General features: G+C 39.3%; 1 protein-coding gene across 1 annotated transcript in view; it reads right to left on the reverse strand.

Annotated features, from left to right (window-relative positions):
- Positions 1–1,122: 1,122 nt before the first annotated feature.
- The window catches only part of LOC136422022 (neuronal acetylcholine receptor subunit alpha-10-like), a 33,036-nt gene continuing 10,744 nt past the window's right edge, over positions 1,123–23,414 (reverse strand). Inside the window, exons 2-8 of the mRNA XM_066409633.1 lie at positions 15,024–15,272; positions 8,739–8,923; positions 7,284–7,328; positions 5,987–6,096; positions 5,225–5,428; positions 4,323–4,660; positions 1,123–3,905 (exon numbers count right to left, since the gene is read on the reverse strand). Coding sequence (XP_066265730.1) covers positions 3,289–3,905; positions 4,323–4,660; positions 5,225–5,428; positions 5,987–6,096; positions 7,284–7,328; positions 8,739–8,923; positions 15,024–15,096 — 1,572 coding nt within the window. The 5' untranslated portion in view covers positions 15,097–15,272 and the 3' untranslated portion in view covers positions 1,123–3,288. The remainder of the gene's footprint in view (positions 3,906–4,322; positions 4,661–5,224; positions 5,429–5,986; positions 6,097–7,283; positions 7,329–8,738; positions 8,924–15,023; positions 15,273–23,414) is intronic.

Here is a 23,414-nt window from a genome sequence, read left to right on the forward strand (position 1 = left end):
TTCTTCTCATTTGTTGCAAAAGAAAAAGTAAAATAAACGGACCCACACAACCTGAGCTGCCTTTATATATACACCCAGCATGACGTTATATTTGTATATTATTGATGAAAATGTGATATTGAAAATACCAGTGACCTGGTGATTTCAGTTTTTCATTGTTAATCTTTACTTGTATGATCTCTTTCGAAAAAAAATAATAAATTAACAAAAAAGAATGCCTACCCATCAAACCCATTTTAAAGGGCCAGAATCGGCTACACAACATTTATCTACCTATGCCTCACGTAACGCATTTAAGAACGGTGCCATTCCATATTCAGACTGTCTTCTTCCAACCTTCCCTGTCCTAAAGGATTACCCTGTGCCTAAATTTGGAATGCAATTTGCCTGACCGTGACGGACAGTCTTATTCACAAGCTTACTTAACATCCTAAAAGTCGACTACTGGACGTCAGACCCAATCAAGGAAATGGTCGTTAGGATTTCAAACCCTTTCAGCGCCGATAATATGAAAAGTTTCTAGTTCTCTTGCATGCACTGCATCTTAGAGGCTAAGCTTATCAATAACTAGCTTTCTTGTGACAGCACTTACCTACACTTGGCAACTTGACAAGAAGTAGTAATCAAGAGGATGAAAAAGCATAGGATACAGTTTGGGCAGCGGTAGATTCCGTTGTACTAAAGATTCCAGAACTTTGGTGCAAAATTACAGATCTTCGGAATTTGAAAATCTACAATTAGATTGACATTTTCTATTTATTTTCAACATATTTGCGTCGTTGTTTTTGTGACATTTCAAACGTTGCTAGATAACAAAAAAAAAGCAAGCAGCTTAAACGCTTAGCTAGTTTTTGATAGCTTACAAACATCTTCCCAGTCACAGAACGTGGCATACAGTATTTCAAGACGTTCTGACGACACAACAAATTCGCATGCTAAGCCATATGCAACGATTATAGCTAAAATAAAGTAGAATTAGTAATGAATTAAAGTTAAAGTTAAATTAAATTATAACGAAAAAAGACAAAAAAAGGTTATTTAGAAAAATTGATCGGTCAGATTATGCAATACGTACCGTGACCTTTAAGAAATAATCTAATGCAGTGAGAACACATGACCGCATTTCATCGGTAAATAGATATTTAGTATTCACAGTATAACTTCAAAATATACACAGGTACGCCATTTGTGTTCATTAAACGACTGCAAGGTCGTGCAAGATTGCAACCACTACACTCATTTGCATGCAGTGTCTTTGAATTGTAACATGTGTTAATATGTATACAGTATATTTGTAGATGTCCATAATACCAATTCCATATACCTCATAGGAGATTCCAAATGACGTATCGTCGTATCCAGTGACGCATACAAGTTAACTTTGATATTTTAAACACTTCAGAAACTTTTCATTATCACTATACGTATTAAAAAACACGTAAAAATGATGATTTTAGCTTACCTTTGGTATTCGTAACATCTACCATTACTGTATATCAGATTTTTACTCCTAAGCCCACGACGATCAATTTACATCATGGTACGGATACGTAAGAATCGACTTTCGCACGTAAAACATTTCAGATACGAGCGCTGTTTTGAAATGTGTTCTCGCGAGAGCACATACGGTTCAACGAGAAAGTGCGTTAGACTGAACCAGTGGTTGAACCAGACCGAGACTGGCGATACGGTTCCAATAGCCCTACAAATAGATGAATATTTCGAAACCAAGCCAGTGCTCAAGCAGTCTGATAGAGGCCAGAAATTCATAAATATATAGTTTCTAAATGGTTGCTTATGAACGGAAATACAAAAAATTTTAAAATGTAGTTCGATTACTGTTTTCTCCTTAGCTAGATTAAAGTATGAATAAATAAATGATGTGCCTAGGTCATTTCGCGTAAGGAGAAATAAAAGATTAATCAGACCTGCTGAACCGGTGGATTCAAGTACCTGGAAAAAAAACTACACATGCACCTTCCTTTTCTTGAAACGGACATTATCCATATTTCCTTTCACATTCAGTTGGAATATTGACAAACATACGCCATTACACTATTACGTGTGAAGTGACTTCAATAGCACTTTTTCACATGTCAAGTGACTTAAATAGCACTTTTACTGGCGTTAAGTGTACATTTATATTTAGACACATAACGTCATTATGAGAAGCACTTGCGTAATGCTATATTGTGTATGTACCTTACGTGGATTCGTACTTATCATTGTACCATTTGGCTTCGTAAGAATACAGCGCAATATCATGTAACGTGTATGTATACACTTCTATACTAGCATATGTTCTTCTTCATGATTCTCTCATATAGACTACATCTCCAAAGGCATATCGTCCATGATGACCAATGTCGCAATACGAGGCAATTGCAATGACCTGCTCAAGCTTGATGGCCAAAATTCTGTCCTACCACTGATCGCCAAGGTTGGTCAAAGGTGTAACTTTAAGATAAATAAAATCGGATTCTTATTCGAGTCCTGCCGATACAATATATATACAGTGCAAAGCATGTGTGCTGTGTTTTACAATGCATGACGATGTAGATCTATACATATTGTCTACGATTCCTTCGATGGACTCTTTCTTCTCTTGGCATCACTCGCAATGTCTTGATCTGCCTTTTAACGAACATTTTCACAGCGGAAGAATATGAATTGACATTCTTTTTGTCTTTTTATCGTTCCAGGGTACGCTCGTGTTACGGTCGAAATTAGGCACCACTGCTCATCGTCTACCTACCATGAAAACATTAGGGTTACTCCTGTCGTATTTATTTCTTTCCTGATGATGATAGCATGATTCGACATTAAGCCTGTTCAGTACTTCTCGTTTGTGCCTTTTCTTCCCTTTGTAATTTTGATTCTGCAGTACACATTTATATCAATTTACCACATGTGCATTTAGAATTCAAATGTGAATCAATATCTCTTATATGCATTTTTCCGAGACACGGAAATTATAACATCTACAGTGTATCATCTTTTCCATTTCCAAAAAAAAAACACGAAGAAAGTAACCATATTTAACATTGGGATATTGAGTTAACGTGAGGCAGCTAAGTAGACAAAGTTGCAACTATAAATTGTTCACATGTCTAGGATATAGAAGTAGACAAAGTTGCAACTATAAAGTGTTCACATGTCTAGGATATAGAATTACAAAAAACATTTTCGTCGAAATTCTATCTAAAATGACACTGTGATGAAGCTGAAATTTAGCCAAAGCCACAGAGGGATGATATATAGTAAATTGGTAATTGTATTCTACAGAACTCAGCGGTTATACTGTTTAACGGCCGGATAAAAGATGGCGATCGAAGAGGAGATGCTTGAGACGAGCAGGCCCAACCACAGAATGCGGTTCATCCATATAGCAGTCTTATGCCACAGCTTTCTCTTTATACGGTTGGTCTTTTTGGCCTCCAGATGGGCCTCCAGCAACGATAGAACATTCGCAAGTTTGTCGTCGTTCGTTTGTCCTTTGTTCGTGGCGTCGTCGTCGGGCTGTGGTGTGGCAGTGCTGCAAGAGTCGGGGATGTCTCGGTCGGGATCGTCCGGAGTTTGGCAGGCGCCATTTTGACAGTCTCCCTTCGCGGAGCCGTTCTCGCAGCGTAACGCGAGACCCTCGCCGGAGATCACGTGACCATTTGTGTGAGCGTTCACGCTGTCCTCGCTGGCGGATTTGTGGGTGTTCCCACAAGTGGGCGGCACTTTAGTAGGCGTGGCTTGTTCTTTTTCCCCCTGCACTACCACCATGGTCAGCAAGGGGGACTCCAGGAGTCTTCTCAGCCAATTGGGAACTTCCTCGTCGCTCTCGTGGATTCTGATCACGCAGACTGTCGCGAGAGTTGCCATCCCTACTATGATGATGGAACCTGTGTAAAACTCCCCTAAAAAGAGAGGCGGATGTAAAATAATTCCTTTATTCAAAGGGTATCTTCCAACAACTATTCCGTCTCAAAGATGTATGTTTGTTTGTTTGTTTGTTTCTTTGTTTGTTTGCCTGTGATAAAAGATGCAACGATACCTAGATGCTAGCTTATGTATTACGTAAGATGGCGCTTTCGTATATTTTGCAGACTCTGGCTATGACGTTATGGCGAAACTCCCGCCTAAAGCCACGCAACCATCAACCAATGAACAAACTAACAAACAAATATAACACGCTCACACAGACACACACACACACACACACACAGATAAGCACACAAGCGCACACAAACATTTCCTTTTATTGTAAGTTCAACAACGCAACACAAACTTTCAAGCATACGAACAAAAACAAAGGCATTACACAGTGCACTTACCTAGAATCGATACATCCCCAGAGGAAGGCGGCATGTTTTCTTGTATCATCAGCAGGTACACTGTAAGCGCAAGCAGTGAAGTCACTTCCAACTGAATCCGCACGGCGGCGTTCGTAGGCAGGAAGAATCCGCCTAGCACTATGACGAGGCATGACAGGCATGGCAACACGTAGGTGAAGATGTAATAGTCGGCTTTACGGCGCAGGCGCATGACGTAGCGCACATTTGGGTAGGGGTTAGCACAGCAGGAGTAGGTGTTCAGCTCTCTGTAGACAGACATACTCAGTAGTTCCCACTCGCCGTTTTCAATGATATCAGAGGTGTCACCATAAGGCACCCTGTAGGGATGAAAGATATAACCTTTTACAGAATGATAAGGAACATGATATATTGCATGGTATCTTACCCTTGGCAGAATTAATAATTAGAATTAGTTCATAGCGTTTCACCCATTTAGTGGCTTAAGCACAATTTTGACCAGAGTTGATTTGACTCTACACTGTTGGGGGTGCCTTTAGATAAGGTATCTAAACCCTTGGATAGAGCACCAAACACATATAGCCAACCATGGTCTCCCGATTGATTTGAGCGAGAAATCATTTGAATATTCATGAACCTTCAAACAGAAATCTAATTTGCATATAGACAACGGTAACCATGTCTGAGTCTGAATTGATGGTTGGACTGACGGATTTGGGCGAGAACGTATTTGCATATTCATAAATCTTCAAACAGAAAGTTGATTTGCATCAACGGCTATAGACAGTCACAGAGATGTTAGAACTTACAGATGAGTATAGTTGATACGAATCAAAATGTATTTTGCATATTCATGATCATTCAGCTTGGAAAAAAAGGAAATTTGCATATGGAAATCAATAGCTGCCTTTTCTTGAACTGACCAATGAGTGAAGTTGATTTGGGTGCCGTCGTAACTCCAGGAACCGAGCAGCAGCTCACACTGCTGATGGTCGAAGGGGAAGAATCTGGTGTTGATGTCACATGACGTCTTGGCAGTTAGAGGCTGAGGCCACTCCACGAGCCCGTTTGATTTGACGATGACGTCCGTCAGGTGACCGAGCTTCCCGGTGCTGATCTCGTCAGCGCTGTATTTGGAAAAGGATACAGGTATCAGCTATTTCACAGTTCCTAGCGCGCATCATTCTCATACACATAGCCTTTTATAACGTCATATTAACTCTTTAAACCTCACTAAAACTCTGAAAAGCAATCCTAAACCATTTCGTAGGAACAGGAAAATATGTTTAAGTTGAAAACTGTAAACATAGTCAAATGGGCGACGGAACATGAGTTGGCATCGTAGCTAATCGATTGAACTCTGGAAACACCGAAAGCTGTCTGTATTACAACAACAAACAAGTTTAAAAGAGAACCTCCTATATCTTATCACTTCATTGATTTTGTGCATACAAATGAGTTTGATTACACAAAATCATATGGGTTAGAGCAACATATCGAAATTTAACGTGTCGTATACTTATAATACTCGTACATTGCTTTTTCTAATCATGTTTATACGTATCTGTACACAGTAAGGATTATCAGCTCGTAGTATGTAATTGAATTCACTTGAACAAGCGGAAATAAAGGTGAATAGCTTTAAGCGTTTATCCTCAACATCTAACATGTGTGATTTTGCTTACTTGTTGTACAAGTAGATATCGGGGAGCCAGATGTCTTTACATGGGATCCTGATGACGCTCTGTCCGCCATGTTCTTCTGGGTACCATTTTAGAAACTCGTCCGTCCACAGCTAGAGGAATGCAGAAATTAAAAAAAAAACTTTATTTATGTTTGATTTGGAATATGGAGTTACTTACTATATACTTCTGTATTTCTATTAAAATTCATTTGCATATGTACAGCCCGTATAACCACCCCTCGACGTCACACACCAGCTTCGGCGTGATACACGTTTTCTCCTGTGGTAACGGGACACCTCTATGATATGCCTAACGGTAGTGCAATTTTGGCATTCATCTTGCATTGATGACTTTTGTTTATGTATTAAGTTGTAATAAACTTTATATTCTTCGTGACGAGAAGACCAAAACTGAAATTACGTATTTCTAACGTAGTTACCTGGTCTGACCTAATTTTGTTCCATGGCCAAGAGACAATTGTCTCTCTGATCAGAAATTTATATTGTGAGTCTTTGTCAGAAATTGTTTGTACTACGACGCTTAAAGAATGGGCGCCATGAGTAACAAATCATTTGCAAATTCAAACACATATAAAGGTCAGTTTTCCTTTTATTTAGTCGCGATAATTGTTTCACAACCCTGTCGCTGAAGCATTAGTGTAATATTTTTGGACTTTGCACCACGCGCTACTTGCGGCCCCGTCGGTACTGCAGCTCGGCTGCAATTGTTTTCAGTTCACAGTTGATGTGAATAGCACAGGAAGACCTTGAACAACCTATTGTGGGGAATGGCGCTATTTAGGTCCTACTTGACATAATTGATTAATCGATGAAACGTATTGGCTCAATAACATCTCTGTATCCTTAAGCCGGGTGTTTATTAGCTACCACAGTGATTTTACAGTTAGCCACCTGGCGTCCTTATTTTAGACCCAAGGCCGAAGCTAATTTTTGTCTCATAACCGCCGTTGACATTTGAAACGGTCGATGCCATATCGCAGAACGGTGCACTTCAAGTGCACTAGCATGCTCCGTCGACAGGGTAATATTCCGTGGAGGGTTAAGGCTTTAGAACCGCGTGTAAATCCGATTTTTTCATTAATTTGTTTGTACCATCTTTTATGACATTGCCGTACATTTTTCATTTGAATGTTGCTTCACATGCATTTACCCCACTTATCACATTTATACATTGCGCAAGTGTAGTTTAAGTGTGAGCCAGTTTATCACAAACAATGGGTGGGGTGCGAAAATGTGTAAGGTGTTATGTTGAATGAAATATAGGACTGTAGACTTACCAGTCGAACCCAAAGCACTGTCGTTAGTATCTGGTCCCGCTCCGACTGAAACAAGAAAAGCATCGTCGAGAAAATCAATAAGCAAAAGTACCATGATCAATAACATGCTAGTATTCAAACGTTCACGGTTTAAAGCAGCATGTGAGATATTAAAGGTGAACGCCCCAAACTTGTAAAAAGTACTTGTCTCCACCATACTTGATCCTCATCTAGACATGTTTTGTTTCCATATTAGGTGCGTTCAACTTTGACATATTGCCCACAATGCATGGCACTGCTCATGCGTAGTTTAAACCGTGAACCGGTTAATGATAGCTAGTCATGTAACACAGGGTTTGGGAATTGAGTCAGAAATGATTTGGAGGAAAACTGAGTATATTACCACAAAGTACAATGTTGCCTTATTTATGTTTTAGGCATGTAAAGTTCGATAATGTCGATACCGGATGGGACATTAGCCTAGCTCGATGAAACATTGTGAGGCAGTAACGCCTCCAGTAGGGATTATGTTGCAGTAACGCCTCTATCGGAATTATGTTGCAGTAACACATATGACGCCTCAGGCGTTTACAGGCAATTAGATGGTAACAGCAATATTGGTTTCTCTTCATGGCCGCTTAAAATCTGGTGATATGGAAATTTTACAACATTGTTCTTTGTACACAATCATGTCTTCATATCAGTATCGTCTGTCACCTTTCTCAGGCAATACTAAGAGGTTCTACTTTGCACTGCAGCTAGGTGTCGCTGCTGCAGTAATAAGAATGCGGTCCCAAACGTGACTGAATGTATATCTTGCCTCATCACGGTTCATGACTGGAGTAGCTTCATTAAGGTCTCATTCATATGTTACTCCGCGTGTAAGGAATCCTTTGCCTAAAAATGAACGGCTGCATGAACGTGTGTTTATATGAGTTGGAAATTCCCTTTTAGCCAACCCAACTGATTTCAAGCGTCAAACTGATGAAAGCTTGTTTGTATCTGAAGAAATTAGCAGGCAAAGTTCGGCAGCCGCGCGCGAGGTCGGACCGACACCGCCGGGCATCGTGCGTGATGCGGTCAGCGATTACAGCTGGAAAGTGCCGTTTTGGGGGTGTAGCTAAGCGCAGTTTGTAATTGCTATAAAAATAGATTTTATGTAGTGAAAATGTTGGCCTTTTTTTCACATGATCTGGTTTAAATGTTCTCAACAAAGAATGAATAACATCGGCACATTTTCTATATCTTCATTACGAACGCGCCCATGTAAAACACGTATTATAACATGTAAGCCTTTGGGGCAAAAAAACTCATGAATGAGACCTTAATTCATACCGCCCCCCCCCAATCGAAAAATGCATTAGCTGTCCTTTCTGTATATTACCTTGGCCCCGTGCCTGTCTATTACACAGCTATCCAGTAATTTAACATCCTGGTGACACTATATTCAAGCATTTAAAAGTTGTTGATACCTACCAGCCGTAAGACCTGCCTCAGGGCCACGTCCACCTTCACTTCCGTGGCCTGTCTGGCGTTGCGCACAGACCTGACACTGTTGTCGTAGTCTTTAATGAGGAAGTGACGGAGCTCGCTGCCGATATCTGGACTTCTCGGCTCAACTCCAGAGCCAGATCCAGATCCATCTTCTTCTAGGAAGATTTCTAATTAATTGAATGAAGACCTTTATTGTACATGTTTGCCCCACTGGGCTAAGCACAGGTCACATGTTAACAAATATATACATATTCACGAGTATTACTGTACATAAACATCTAGCATACTCTAGTATTTTCGACTTCCTCTCGCTTCTTGGTAATTGTATAAATGTAGGAGGCTGTGTGATTAGTTAGAGTTGGTCTATCAAAGGCTGCAAGAAATGTAAATTTCTCTCTACTATTCAGGTATCTAAAGTGGGGGAATTTACTTAACACATAACTAAAAATAATTATTCTATCGCTATCATACAAAGGACAGTCTACAATAAAATGTACTTCGTCTTCTACTTTACCTAGACTACAAAATTGGCAGATTCTTTTTCTTAATAAACATGGATGGTGCACAGTGTTTAAAAATCACAATGTAGAGTACACATACCGTTGATACATACAAGACTTTCATTAAGAATCTCATACATACTTAGTATATTTGCCGCAGAATATGATATAGGCATCCGAAATGTTAACGTTGAATAAAAAGCTTTGTTTTAGAGATAATGCATTTCTTTTGGTATCAACATTTTTGTGCTGGTAGTATAGGGCGGTAGTCGGTATCGACTTCCAGCAACCTTTGAACCATTGCCTACGTCACACGTACATTAAGTCTCTTGTCCAGCAGAGCAATTGGGTTAGATAGCTGAGGAAGTCTAAGATTAGCGATTCACTAAAATTCTGATTTCTCATATTTGGCAAGCAGTTTAAATATTTTACATTGCATTCACCGTGTTTAGTATTTCCAGAATTGGTGTCCTCAAATCCCGACCTTGAGATTTTTCCCCCCATCCCCCTTCCCAATTCCTAGGCAAGGTCAACGTTCCCATTAGTCGGCTGGCCGCTTTTATGTGCACCATCTACCACCCTCTTTCTTTAATTTGATGGCTTGACACGCAGGTCATTACCCTTCCTTGATAGGCCCAAAGCAAATTCAATCACATTGAAAGGACTATCTCAGGATGCTTTGTATGATCTACTCCGCAAGACATGTAATAAACTCTCGTGTCTTGTATGATGAATGGGGTGGTAAGATTACTCTTATAGCTCTTGATCTCTACGTCTACTGAAGATCACAGGATCTGTCGAAACTGTGGCTCTGTAGCTGATTAGCATGGCATATTGTTAACTCTTCCGTGGGGAAGCTTATCATTAGCTGGCTTGATACGCTCCAACGGTCACTCCCCTGGCAGGTTCATGGGTAGAACCAACGGAAGCTAGCCTGTCATTATGTACTAATATACCATTCAAAGTTGTAAAACGGCTCTGAACGCGAAGCAACGTATGGCATTTTAAGTTGTCAAATACAAAACATGATATTACACAGTGATGCCGTGTATTGAAGTAATTTGCTAATATCAGCCGCATCGCAGAACAAATATACAATTAAGAACATAAACACGAATAGACATGAACGGGCTCGTCCAATGGATATGTAGAGATAAAATACCAGTAGTGTAATTGAAAATTATACTGACAAGAGTTCAGTAATGTGTAACACATGTATGAATCGGCATATGAAAGTAAAAATAGTGATACTTACAGTAATTAGATACAACATGTTAAACTTTGATTTTGAATGAGTGCAGCAACGTTATAGCCACAATTTGTGTGATGGTTTTATAAGAAGAGAAAATGTGACATTTTCAGTATCAAGTGTGCAGTAACACTGTCAGGTATTAAAAACTGAAAAGTAAATATTCAAATTTAATGTCTGTCTAAGGGGCATGCACGTCGGTAAACATAATCATAACAGTGCAATATCTAATGAGTTTCTCTAAGATATCAGCGATTCCATGTATATTGACTTCAATACTCTTTTTCATTGATGGCATTTGGTATGCTTTGCTACAACAAGAAATTATTTGCAAATTTATAACCAGTCGACTAGTCACATACCTCATTAGTATTCTATGGCCCCGTCAGTTATACAAGAAGCGTGCGGTACGGGCAGATTTAGCTTTACGATTCCCTGACTTGTCTTCCTCCGGTAAAATACTGTTTTCAGAAAATCTTAATCATACCCAGTGCTCTCAGAGATTTTGTGATTAGGTTTACTGGTCCATTCTGTAACTTCGTTAGAAGCACTGGTTACGTTATACGAGCTTTCAGGTTTTACAAGCAATCAGACCTATCGTCGACCCGTCGTGAATCTTCAAGTTTTACTGTATTGTTTTACGCAATTTAACTCTCCCTTCGAACGTTAAACGTGTATCTACTGTACGCATAGTGTCTAGCTATCTAGATAGTAGGGAAGTAGATTTTTAGATAACTGCAATGGGCACGTACAGAAGAGAGTGGTGGGCTGTGCACTTGATGGCCAATATCGGTGCAGCGCGTGTCCGTCTCGTAAATGGTGGTAGCCATTTGATAACATCGTCACCATGTCGTTGACCGGTCAATACCATATCCGTGCTATCACACAAATGTAGTTATTATTTTTTTTCAAGGAAAGTGCCGTCTTACCTATATATACCCACGGTAGACGTTGCTTGCTCTATCCTTTGATCTAATAGTCTTCCAAGCAGCATAGGGAAACTATCAATGTCTGCCTAATATAAACTAATCATGAATGGCTGTATAAATAATAATGTAGTTGGTTTTCAAAAATGTAGATTCTTTTTGTTTAAAAAATCTCTAATACATATAAACAAAATATAATTTGATTGTTAAAACTATTTGTATTCCAAGCTGAGTACAAAAATGTATATTGTATACTTCAATTTTTTTCGAAATGCGTGTCATAAACGATGCATATCTGGTTGTCTATTCGCATAACAACAAAAAAATGAGTTTTTACCTACGAACATCCTCTCATGTCAATGGTAATTAGAAACTTTGCAATCTATTTTTCTTCTAAGCAGCATGCAGAAACTTTTTATACTAATTCCACTTATCGAAATCCGAGCCATAACTGACCAGAACTATTAGCCATAACTGACAGGTTACCCCCATAACATATAAATATAGTTAGTTTTGTTGACTATAGTCGACATTTCCTGCCTGGCTCTTCAATCCCCCTTTTCTAAGCAGGGCACGGAAACTTTCATTCTAATTCCACCTCATCGAAGTACGTCCCATAAACTAGACCTATAGGCATATATAGCAGCCTGCACCAATGAAATAGAAATGTGGTTAGTTTTTGTTGAGATATTACCTCTTATCTGTGCAGTGGTGGACTTTGCTTGCTTGATCCATCAATGCATCTGGCTTCCAAGTAGCGTACCGAAACTTTTATTCCACTTCCACCTTATAAAAGTCCGTGTCATAAACTGGGCCTTTAGGCATATCTGGCAGTCTACACGCATGAAATATAAATGTGGTTGATTTTCTTCATCGCCCCAAGCACTTTGCCGTGGCATCAGCTTTATACTAGCACATATCGATTTCTAGAGGCTGGAACGACCTCTTGCAGCATGTAATGTATTTTCTCTTTTTGGACCAGATAAGAGGGTGATAGAAGAATAGAGTACATTTTGAAAAGGAGATTTTATCATCACGAAACGACTGATAGTGGTTTCGGGCGTCTACGACGTGATATTCTATGGGCAGCTCTAAAGCAGTGCTCTGTCTTATTCCTTTATATCAAATACAATTGGACGTTTGAGATGTTTCATAACCGGTAATCCGCTTTTATCCGTAATATAATATGATACAATATTGTGCAATAGGTAGCCGTGTCCGCTCGCCGCCTGTAACGGCTATCCACCCACGGAGAGGGGAGAGAAACCCCCGGACAGCTGGAGTTTGCGTTATACAGACTACAATAGGTACAAGCTGCGAAAATGCCCGTTCACACTTGTGCGTCCGTATAAGGTCCGTATTGACATTTCGTTGGTTAAGGTTTGTGACCGAAGAAGTCAACTTTTTCCGGTTCGATAAACCAGGCTGCACAAAAGTGTGTCAAAGTCGAAAATAACTTCTTCCCTGCAAGTTTTACCTGAGCTCAAGAAATGTTAACAGGCACACGAGTGAACGGGTCATAAGACCGGACTTTAAGCTTTGACCCAGTCACGCTGGGATGGACCCCTACTCTTTTCAATAAATGTGGTGGTTTCTTTAACGCGGTCGAGATGTGGGTCTCCTAAAAACGGTATCTCCAGCTCTTCGTTTTGCCAAAGAGGATGTAACGAGATAGATACTCAGTTGGGTGAGGAATTGGGCGGTAATCGCCTCTCCCAAGGGCACAGCATTGGGGCCTGATAGGGATTTGTCTATCTGTGATTCGAACCCAGAATTCGAATTCCAGGACAACAACCCAAGACCACATTGCAACATTGACTCATAATTCTTGATGGAAAAATGATATACTCTTAGGCCTCACCGCGATATCACGAGCTAATAATCATCGCAATACATGTATATCTTAAATTCGCTTATGATATGTGGCATTTCACTCGCATTTAAAGGCGTGTCCCAACCGTTACCTTAAATGAGTTAAGAGTCTAATAATAACAGTGTGATGAAATATAACGATTAACCTATGAAGGGGAACACCTACCGGATACCCCAAGATATAAAATTGTCGTATATCATGGCTGATTTCATGCTATGGTCGTAATGACATGGGAAGGTTGCTGCATATTTCGGTCATAAACATGGCAGATGACCTAAATTCCAGGAAAGGAGACATCAATCTGTAGCCCCCCATGGTGATAGAGTCTGTCGAAAACCCCAATACGTCGACCCTGATACCACTAGATATAATTTAGATGTTTCAGCCCAAAATGATTTTTGATGAGTGTGCACAATAGATAAGGGCGTCCGGAACGTCAATATTTTTCGTGTATCTTGGGTATCAATACTATCATTAAAAACAATGTACAGTATTATGAAAATGTATTAATTTCAATGATAATCATTTTGATTATTATGGGAAAAACGTCAATGGGTGAATTACCACGGTTTAAAATTCAAAACCGCTGAAACATTGCTGTTACTTCATTCAACAATTGACACTAAACAGACAATGTAAAACCAGATGTATCTGGCTTTCTTTGGCCTTTACGTAATTTAGAAGGCTGCTGAAATATTCATGTGCCTTTAATAGCTCCTGTACGTATGAAGAAATTTGGCTTTAATAGCCTTTTCCTGTTGCACGAGCCTGGTCAAAGCGATTACATAAGGTATTTTTTCCTTTAATACTCCTTTACGTATTTCAAAAGTTGGCTTAAATATCTAAATCAAAGCGTTACAATTGCGCGCCTTTTCTGCAAACAGCTCACTTTTTTAAAGACCTGTCTGACGCACACCTTGATTTGCAATAAAAATCGTAAAATACAATCCCAAGAAACCCAGACTGACGCAACGCAAACTAGTAAAAGTGAACCTCCTATAGCTAATTCCACCAACCTTGCCTGTAGAAGTTGTTACGATTGCAATTTTACGAAAGGTCCATAAACCTTATACGGTCATAGCCACCTTGCCCCATAAACGCTTAACCATATGGAATCGAGATCGTGCACATCTACACTCATGGTTCGTTAGGACCCGGGTAAATTGGCAATACGATTGTCTAACAAACTGAAAGTATTGTTGGGAGAGTCGTTCACGAGGCACATAGAGATTCACTTGTCCGGCACCGAAAAGGCAGTTTTAGATCCTTGTCAAGCGGTTGGTTTTGTCACAGCCTGATTGGAAATCTTGCCACACATAGTTCTTACGACAGCCTTCGACGAATTTTACCACGCCGTGAATAGAAGTTCTTAATGTTGAATTGAAAGATGGGTGCAATTACGTGACGATTTCTGGTAGGGCTGTGTCAAATATTGATAGAAGGACGCCAAAATCAAACGTCATGACTTTTTTAACACCATTTGAAATATCTATGCAATCATGTATTGTACATGCGGCATACCTGCCTTTTGACGTTACATCAGCTACTAGTACCTATCCAGACCGTTTTAAGAAAATCTACCTCTATAAAGATATTAGTGTTAACAAGATCATCAATTGAGTTGTGAAATTCTGTGAGATTTTGCACGATTAGATATAAGTATGATTACCTAAGATTTTTGCATGGCAATGTCTAAAAAAAGAGGCAATCATAACTCACCTTCCGTGTCATTCAATCCATAAACAGACGTCACCAATAGAGCTGCTATCACATTGAAAATCCAAAGATCCATTCTTGTAAGATTCAATCTTTCTTGAAAAAGGACAATAGACAGTTCTGGCGATGCTTTTTTTTCACATCATGCTTGTACAGTGTTCACAGTTGTGGAGTCAGTACTTGCGAATGCTGTTCACATGGGCACCCGTCTGTTGCAAATTATTCCATCAACCATCACCGTGCGGGATTCATCTGAAAAAGATGACACAAACTATCAGGATTAAATACGTGACAAGTCCAGGAGGGGCCCTGGCTGACAGATATTAAAGAGTCGTCTTCCTATCTCTGGGGGTATGAATAGTGGGAGTAATAAAAGTGGCATATCAATTAGGTTTTTACCGCAGTCAAAAGGTCAATGGGGTCATTCCGATGTTTGTCCATAACCTGAGCTCACTGCGTGCGAAAATTAACAAATCGCCCGTTCTTCCAAAGGGATGTTCCTGTAGCTCAACTGGTAGCAGCCTTACAGTTGAGCTCCTGGTTCTTAAATGTTAATGAATAGGAAAACACGCGGTTCAATCTTTGGCACGACAACTCAGTTGAGACTGCGTCTTTAGGAAATGAATGACGTAAAATGGGGTTCCCGTGTTTGAGGAGGTGCCTCAAACACGTTAAAGGGGACAAACTAGCAACCCCTACCTGTAAAACGCACCCTGCTACTTTTAACAGCAAGGAAGGTTGCTAGCATATGTGCCACTAGGTAATTCAATGTTAACAGCAATAAAAAATTTCATCGAAACCCAATTGCCACGTCTACGTTTAAAGTACATTTTCTTGCTGGAAGTCATTTATGTACGTATTTTAGATAGACCGTACGGTATACCGCACCTGACAATCAATAGAATGGATAGGGTAATTTCTAGTTACCGATATGTATGAGTAGAATTCTACATAACCGTCAACAGATGGCGCTTATGGGAACCCTTAGTGTCTCGTAAAGACATATAAAGGATTTCAAACACAAAATCCTTTTTTTACTTTTAAGGGGCCCATAGGGTTTTTCGTTTGTCATGATTTGAGACGTAGGAAACATTGCACGACTGGATATAGGAGATATTATGTTTGTCTCGTTATTAAACAGTCATTATACTTCAGTAAAGTAGCATCGTGTACATTTTCACTGGCCTTTAATTTACAGCAAGTATTCAGTGCTCTCGCTCCTTGGTCTCAAAGAATGGATAAACAGATACGACGGGATATCTCTGCGTGCATTTTAACGAATAATGCAACTCTAATATCAATGGTCCGACAACTATCATTTCACAGATGGGACAACTCCTCTAATAACTATACGTATCCAAAATTGCAAAACGCATACTGTATCTTATAGATGTTTGGTCAACGTTGCATCGGAACATATTAAGGGTGTTGCGTATACGGTTTCTCTTTGGACACAACTATAAGTGACCTATATAATTGGATGATATTATCCTAACTTTGCGACCACGACGTGCTACATATTACGATTACGTTCTTATACCTGTTACTAATTATAAATGGCAACGAAAAAAATGTCTGATACATTGATGGATTGTCTGCTAGCTTAAAGAATTATGTGCCAATTGAATCTTCTGCATTAGACATCACAATGGTACACTGGATTGCAGAGACATAACGCTCACGCTACGATGCCTTCAAATACTCCCGGCTCTGAGCGTTAATCCCTTTTAATGAACAGCAGATGAAGCTGAGACGTGAATCACCAAGTAGACTCCCCAAACCGTGCTATAATTAATGGACAAGGCGCTGAGGAGACCAGAATAGATTATAAGCACATTGCGTCCGATTCCCGAAGCTGTCAGATAAGAAAGGTCGAATGAACATGCATATGGGAACGAATTGTTTAAGATGCAAAATTCATAAATGCATTCTTGTCTTTTGTAAATTAAAGACAAATTGGTTGGATATTACTTCATTAATCAATAGAAAATTTTAAATTAAAAAGCAGGGAGTAAATAAATAAGATTATCATCATCATAATCATTATGGTCATCATCATCATCATATAAACCTGAACGCTATGCTGCCCCTTCGGCTGACTAAGCTATGGGAGAGAGTGAGTGAGTGAGTAAGTGAGTGAGTGAGTAAGTTATATAAAGCTGAGCTTGAAAGATACGGCGGTTATATTGGACTTGAGTGACAAGTTTATTGCTTCTCGCAATTGTCGCCCCTTCGAAATTCGCTCATCTTGAACCTAGTTCATCACCTACGTGCACTGAGGTATAGTTTTCGGTGTGTGTGTGTTAGTCATGTTACCATATTGTTAGATGGATTCGTATGATTTAAGAACAACTATTAAACAAGACATACAAAAAACTCTATATATTTCGCCGAGGCACGAGATTCTTCAACCCTTTATGAAAAATATAGTTCCCTTCCAGCAATGTTTAATGTATGAGAAAAGACAGAACATGGTATTTTGTCAAACTCTAACGTATGACCTTTTTCAGTGAACGCCTCAGTTACTTCATGCATCCGAAGATTAATCACACAGCGTTGCCAAAACGGGAACACACGCGAATAGGGCATCAACTTCTGCTGACAACACGGAAACATTTGACAGTGTAACATGTCTTAAAGTGAATTACATATTTATACCAATGATTTCATTTTACGTCACGCGCCGAAGTCAATAACTGGTTGACCTGTTTTAGGGGTACTTTTCTTATTCTATATTCATGACATTTTTCATCACAGGCATAATTGAAAATAATTTACCTAGCATCTGCACGCTGTATAGAAGGTAATGACAAAATAGGCAAATTTGCAACATCAACAGCTTCCTCTGAGGCTCATTTTTGGGGGTGACCTTTTTGCGATAGCGCGGCACCAATTATCAGGGGGAGTGCACTCAATGCAATCACCGCCATTAAGACATCAACAGTCATGTTTTAATTGCAGAAATTGATCCAAATGTAGTATAAGGACTACTAGTACATACCCAACTCCCATCATTACCTTCAAGTTGGTAGATGTTCACTTATAGGCAGTAGGCCTAAGTAAGTGAGTGAGATTTCCACGTTATTGCGACTTATGCCAAAGTCATATTATTTAAGTAATATGCAATATATAACCGGTTTATGTAATTATGAAGATGGCCTGTTGTATGTGTGCATTGTGTAGAATTTTTGTGGAGTTGATATCGTTTGATCTACTCTCTATATAATATTCTAATGTATTATTGTGCTTATTATTTGTAAACCTTAAGCCAGGGTCATGGACGAATGCTGGAATTATGTATGTTAGATGGCACCCGGTATCAGTAATGCTGCATTGCCATGTTGCAATGTTGATGAATATGTAGTACTAGTAAAAGGCTTTTAGCTTATTGTATGTCATTTATATCAAAACGCTTGGATACATGTAGTATTCAATGTCAGGTTGCGTGCGTTGATGTCTCTTTGATATTCTTCAGATATCCGTCGGAGAACAAAGACATTAAGTAGAGGTGCCAAAGTTGTAAATTTAAAGCTTGTAAGAACATTTTCGTCTGAAGGCATCGGCTGCATATATGGCATTCTCATTACAGCAGTTAGTAGGTACATGGAGTATTCAATTGAGGTTACTTGCGTTGATAAACACGATTAATGCAAAGCTTTTAAGACAACAAGAAAAATAGAATCTATTGCCTGTAAGATCATTAACGTCTACAGACACCAACTGCAAGCATATATACCATAGCCCTTTCTAGGATACATCGGTAAGAGTATCTAATGGAAGACATGCAAGCTTCCCAATGATATAACGAATAACTCAATAATCAATGTAAAAAACAAAGGACATGTAGTCGAGAGAAATTTTGTCATTTTTTTTGTCACAAACTACACGGCCCCCAATTAGCTCCACCCCTAGGCCCTGAACGTGTGAACATAGCAAAATGAGTATCATTGTGAAGGACAATAAATGAAAATTTAAATTATACATAATGCTACAATTTTTAAGTAGCAAAGAATATATGATGGATTAAATTTAAGTTTCAGAGGTTATTTTGTTGAATGTACATTGCCAAATCTGTCCAAGAACAACGCCAGACGTACATACTTCAAAGTTAACAAAAGTGAGACAGAGAATTCATCACTTGTACTACAATTTCCGCTCCTAGCCCTTTTCGGGCAGGAAAGGGTCACACGGATCACCATTAGTGACTCCAGCACTAGACCCTACAATTATGATTGATGTAAGAGCTGTCCTCCCTCCTCCCCCTTGCCCTGTTCCATCAACCCGGGCCTCTTCCGCTGACGAGCAACGTCATTACAGCCAATTCACTCGTCTGTCAATCTTCTTTCAACTCAATTTGTGAAGGACACCATGACGTCTATGTGCACTAGGAAATGGGTCGATGGAGGGGAAGGACTTTAGGCTGAAGACATCAACTGAAAAGCCTAACTTTATCCATAGCCACGTGTACCCACTACTAAAAAGTTTTGTACAGCAGAGAGATTCTGTATAAGCGCCGTTTTAGCTCAACGAAACAGCCCTGTACGTACACATACAAAGAATGAAATACATTAAATACCAACGTCAATCTGAATAAGAGCAACTTCTTGACGGGGAAGGGGGCCGATACAGACTTTGAAAAACCTTCCAGCCGTTTAGGACATCACAAGTGCATAAAGCCGAGTGTCGAGAATAATTATTGCATACAGCTGAAGATGACTGGGCGATTTAGTCGAAGCTTTCGATGAGTTTTTTTTACTTCGAAAACTGTTTTTTAAAATAATGAATGAGCTCAGTTTGAATGAAATATTTAATGCAGACTACTAAATAGACAACATGTAACCTTTATTTTGATAATGTTAAGTTTTCTGTTGAAAGTTTGTCCAATTGGGCGCCGTTACACCACAAATAGTTATTCTGTGCTCCTTAACCAAAATGAAATAATATATTGGGTTAAATTTTCATGTGCCAAAAGACGCGTAGTTATAAAGGAATCAAATACGTCATACTGTGACATAGCTCTTAATCAAATGCCATGCATAGTGCACTTTCCATCCATAAACTGTTTCACTCAACCAATGCTGATTGATGCTTGACTTCTGGTTTTTAACCCCGTGGGAGAAACGTTAATTGTCACCTTCAGGACAAAGTGACAGGTCAGTTTTTCATCCTCACAAATTGTGTCCCTTCATGATTAGATTATAGGATGAACGAATCAATCTACCCAGATCTAATTCGCTTTAAGTTAAGCCAAATCTATCCTGATTGTCATCAGGAGATTGCGTTGATTGGTCTCTCAACTTAGGACGGTTAACTGTCCCATCCATCAAGTGATTTTGCTGTCATGGCAGTCCGGAAACTCCCACAATGACATTTTCCTGGCATTAGTAGGTGTCCAGGGACTTGGGAAAGATGAAAAATTGAAGATAATGGGCCGTACTTTACCTACCTGCAACTGGGGTCAAGTTCTGCTGAAATCATATATTCATCCCGGGGCATGGAGAGGCTGTTTGAAGGAACGACAAAAAAATGTGTATATGTATATCAAGAATTATTCACAAATTGTTCTCATGAACATTGTTCTACGTTTTGTTGTCCTTCAAGTCACACTTTTCGTTCCTGAAAACTGTCTGGCCGGGTGCCGCTTTGGAAATGTGACCCAATTTGTTCTACGTTTTGTTGTCCTTTAAGTCACACTCTTCGTTCCCGAAAACTGTCTGGCCGGGTGCCGCTTTGGAGATGCATTAGCACTCTGCTGTTAAGTTGCCTCATTGACACAGCATATTTTATCTCTATATCAGCAACCCATTATGTTTGCCAAAGATGCTACGTTTTGTGTTGTGTTGTAAAAAGGAAACTAAAAGGTTAGAATGAAATAGATATTTAATGGTTTTGGTTGTGAGTGAGTAAGCAGTGGACGTTAGATCTTGATGCTGGTTATGGAGCCAGTAGCCTGGTTAACATGACCATCGGTGGCCTGGGCCATGTCTCATCGGCACTAAAAGAATTATCCACCGCCTAAGTGATTCAGCGCACTCCGAATATTTTTGCTGATGACATCCGGTGTTCCAGATAATTGGCCCCATTCATTTCGTCCCTTTGGGCGTAAGATCTGTACAGGGATGAAATTACTGTGACAACACCGGGGCCTAAATGTACATTGGTCTGGTAACCAGGTTAGATTTATCAACTTCCTGCAAATAATCACCATGTACCAGAGCAAGGCAGCAGATGACCACCCGGCAGCTATTTCTAAGATTACAATTTTAAGCATACATATTTTATACATGATAGCCCATCGGCGACATCTTACTTTTGAGAAGATTCATAACACTGCTTGGTCAAAACGGGGACGCAAGTAAAAGTGCGTCAGATTCTGATGACAAAACTGAAACCTTTGAGAGGGTAATGTGTCTTAAAGAGAATTATGTATTTTTATCAATAATGTCATCTGATGCAACGCACAAGTTCCTAAATTATTGACCTACTTAACATGTAAGTCTTTTCGTCATCAATATCCATAACGTTTTTCAGCTCAGGCATAACTGAAAGTAAAAAGAAGTCAAACCAAACAGCTTAGATTGTGTTCTGTTGTAGTTTTTAGTAGAGTTGATCGGTCATTTTTTACCATTATTTTCTTGCACTTTCTGTATTAACTTTTTGTATATACAATTTTATGTTGCAATTGTCCCTGGATATCTTATGATCATAAGTGTCAACTGCCTTGATGTTAATTTGCAATCTTAGTACCTTGCTTCCTTCTGTAAATTCTTTTCGTAGAGGCATATTCAATCTGAAGAAGACAGATCTATTTTATTTTTGTAAGGTAGTTTTAATCGTTAACCTTGTCATCAAGAAAGTTTCATATGCCAACCTATTTTACGAGAACAGCCAACCAGGCACGGTTTAGAAGCCATAGCTATGGGTTATCGTAGGCGATGGAGCTCGTTGCCACCCAGTACTGTGTGTTGGCTTACAGTTACAGTTAGATATGGAAATGTAAAGTGTGACAGATCGTTCAGTGTACTTAAACCAGCTGCTGCCACAACGTGTGCTTACGAAACTGGTGTGTTGCATCGAAGTTATACTGATGTATAGTTATTTAGATCTCACTCCCTCAGAAGTCATTTGAATTAAACAGTGGAGCACAAGCGTGTCATCTTTCATTCTAAAAGCAGAGGGTATCTGTCCCTGGATACTTGTTATAAGACGCATTTGAGCCTTCCATGAGCACTTACTGCTAAGAAAGCGAGGTATTAGTCAAAGTCCTAATTGCTTGTACACCACATGTGTGTACCATTAAGCATCCGAGGAAGTCCTTTAGATCTTCAAAATCATCGGTGTAACGACTTTACTTCGTGTCTACTGCTAATCAAACGAGCGTCGGGACTAGTCCCAACCTTTTAGTGTGCCCACAATGGAGATAACTATCTCGAACAGCCATCATTTCTTTACAATGTGCTGCTCCCTAGATACGGCTATCGTTTAGAAATGGTTACAGTTGGGACGAAATGATTCATTAATTCAACGGGTGCACAAGTTAAAACTGCCTTGGAGAGTTACACATGTATCAAAAAGGTTACCGAGTTATGATTTAAGGAGGCACATTTAAGTGAAATTACTAAGTTCAAATTGAAAGTGCACAGACATGTAATTAGGGAACCTTGACCTCTTCTGAAGCAATGCGATGTCTCTTTATTCGTTGCATCGTTAATTTGGTTATCATTATGTTGCGCCTAACTATCATGGACATTGTGAAGCTCTAGACATTCAGTAATAACTTTCATCAAAGTCGACTGCAGGGTTTGAATACCAAAAGGAAAACTAATACGTGTTTACTGTAGTATTCCCTTGACACATTTAGCTAACGAATGTATTTCCGCAGGTAATACTCCTCCGTAATCATGCAGGACGCTTGAGGAAAGTTTACATGTGCTGTGTGTTATCCGACTTCTAGTGCTGTAACTTTGATTCCTTGTACGGAAATAAGATTGTAAACTGCATTGAAAGAAATATCTGGATGGTAAGTTAAGGTATTCAACAGATTATATCTAACGATTGCACAGAGGGAATTTTCCGATTTGTTTAATTTTATCTTAATTATAGTGCTGTTACTTTGAAACCTTGTATGGAAATTACAATGTTAACCGAATTTAAAGAAATACCCGGAATGTAAGTTACGGCATTCAACAAATTATGTCTGACGAATGTATATGTGCAGAAAACACACCTTGGTAATTATACATGACACGCTAAAGAGACTCCTCATTTGTTGCATTTTACCCGATATATTGTATGAATATTAGATTGTTAAAAAGCCGCATTAAAAGATACACCCTGATGGCAAGTAAAGGCATTCAACAAATTATATGTAACGAATGTATTTGCGCAAGATAT

The sequence above is a fragment of the Branchiostoma lanceolatum genome, chromosome 16, assembly GCF_035083965.1.
Source record: "Branchiostoma lanceolatum isolate klBraLanc5 chromosome 16, klBraLanc5.hap2, whole genome shotgun sequence".
NCBI lineage: Eukaryota > Metazoa > Chordata > Leptocardii > Amphioxiformes > Branchiostomatidae > Branchiostoma > Branchiostoma lanceolatum.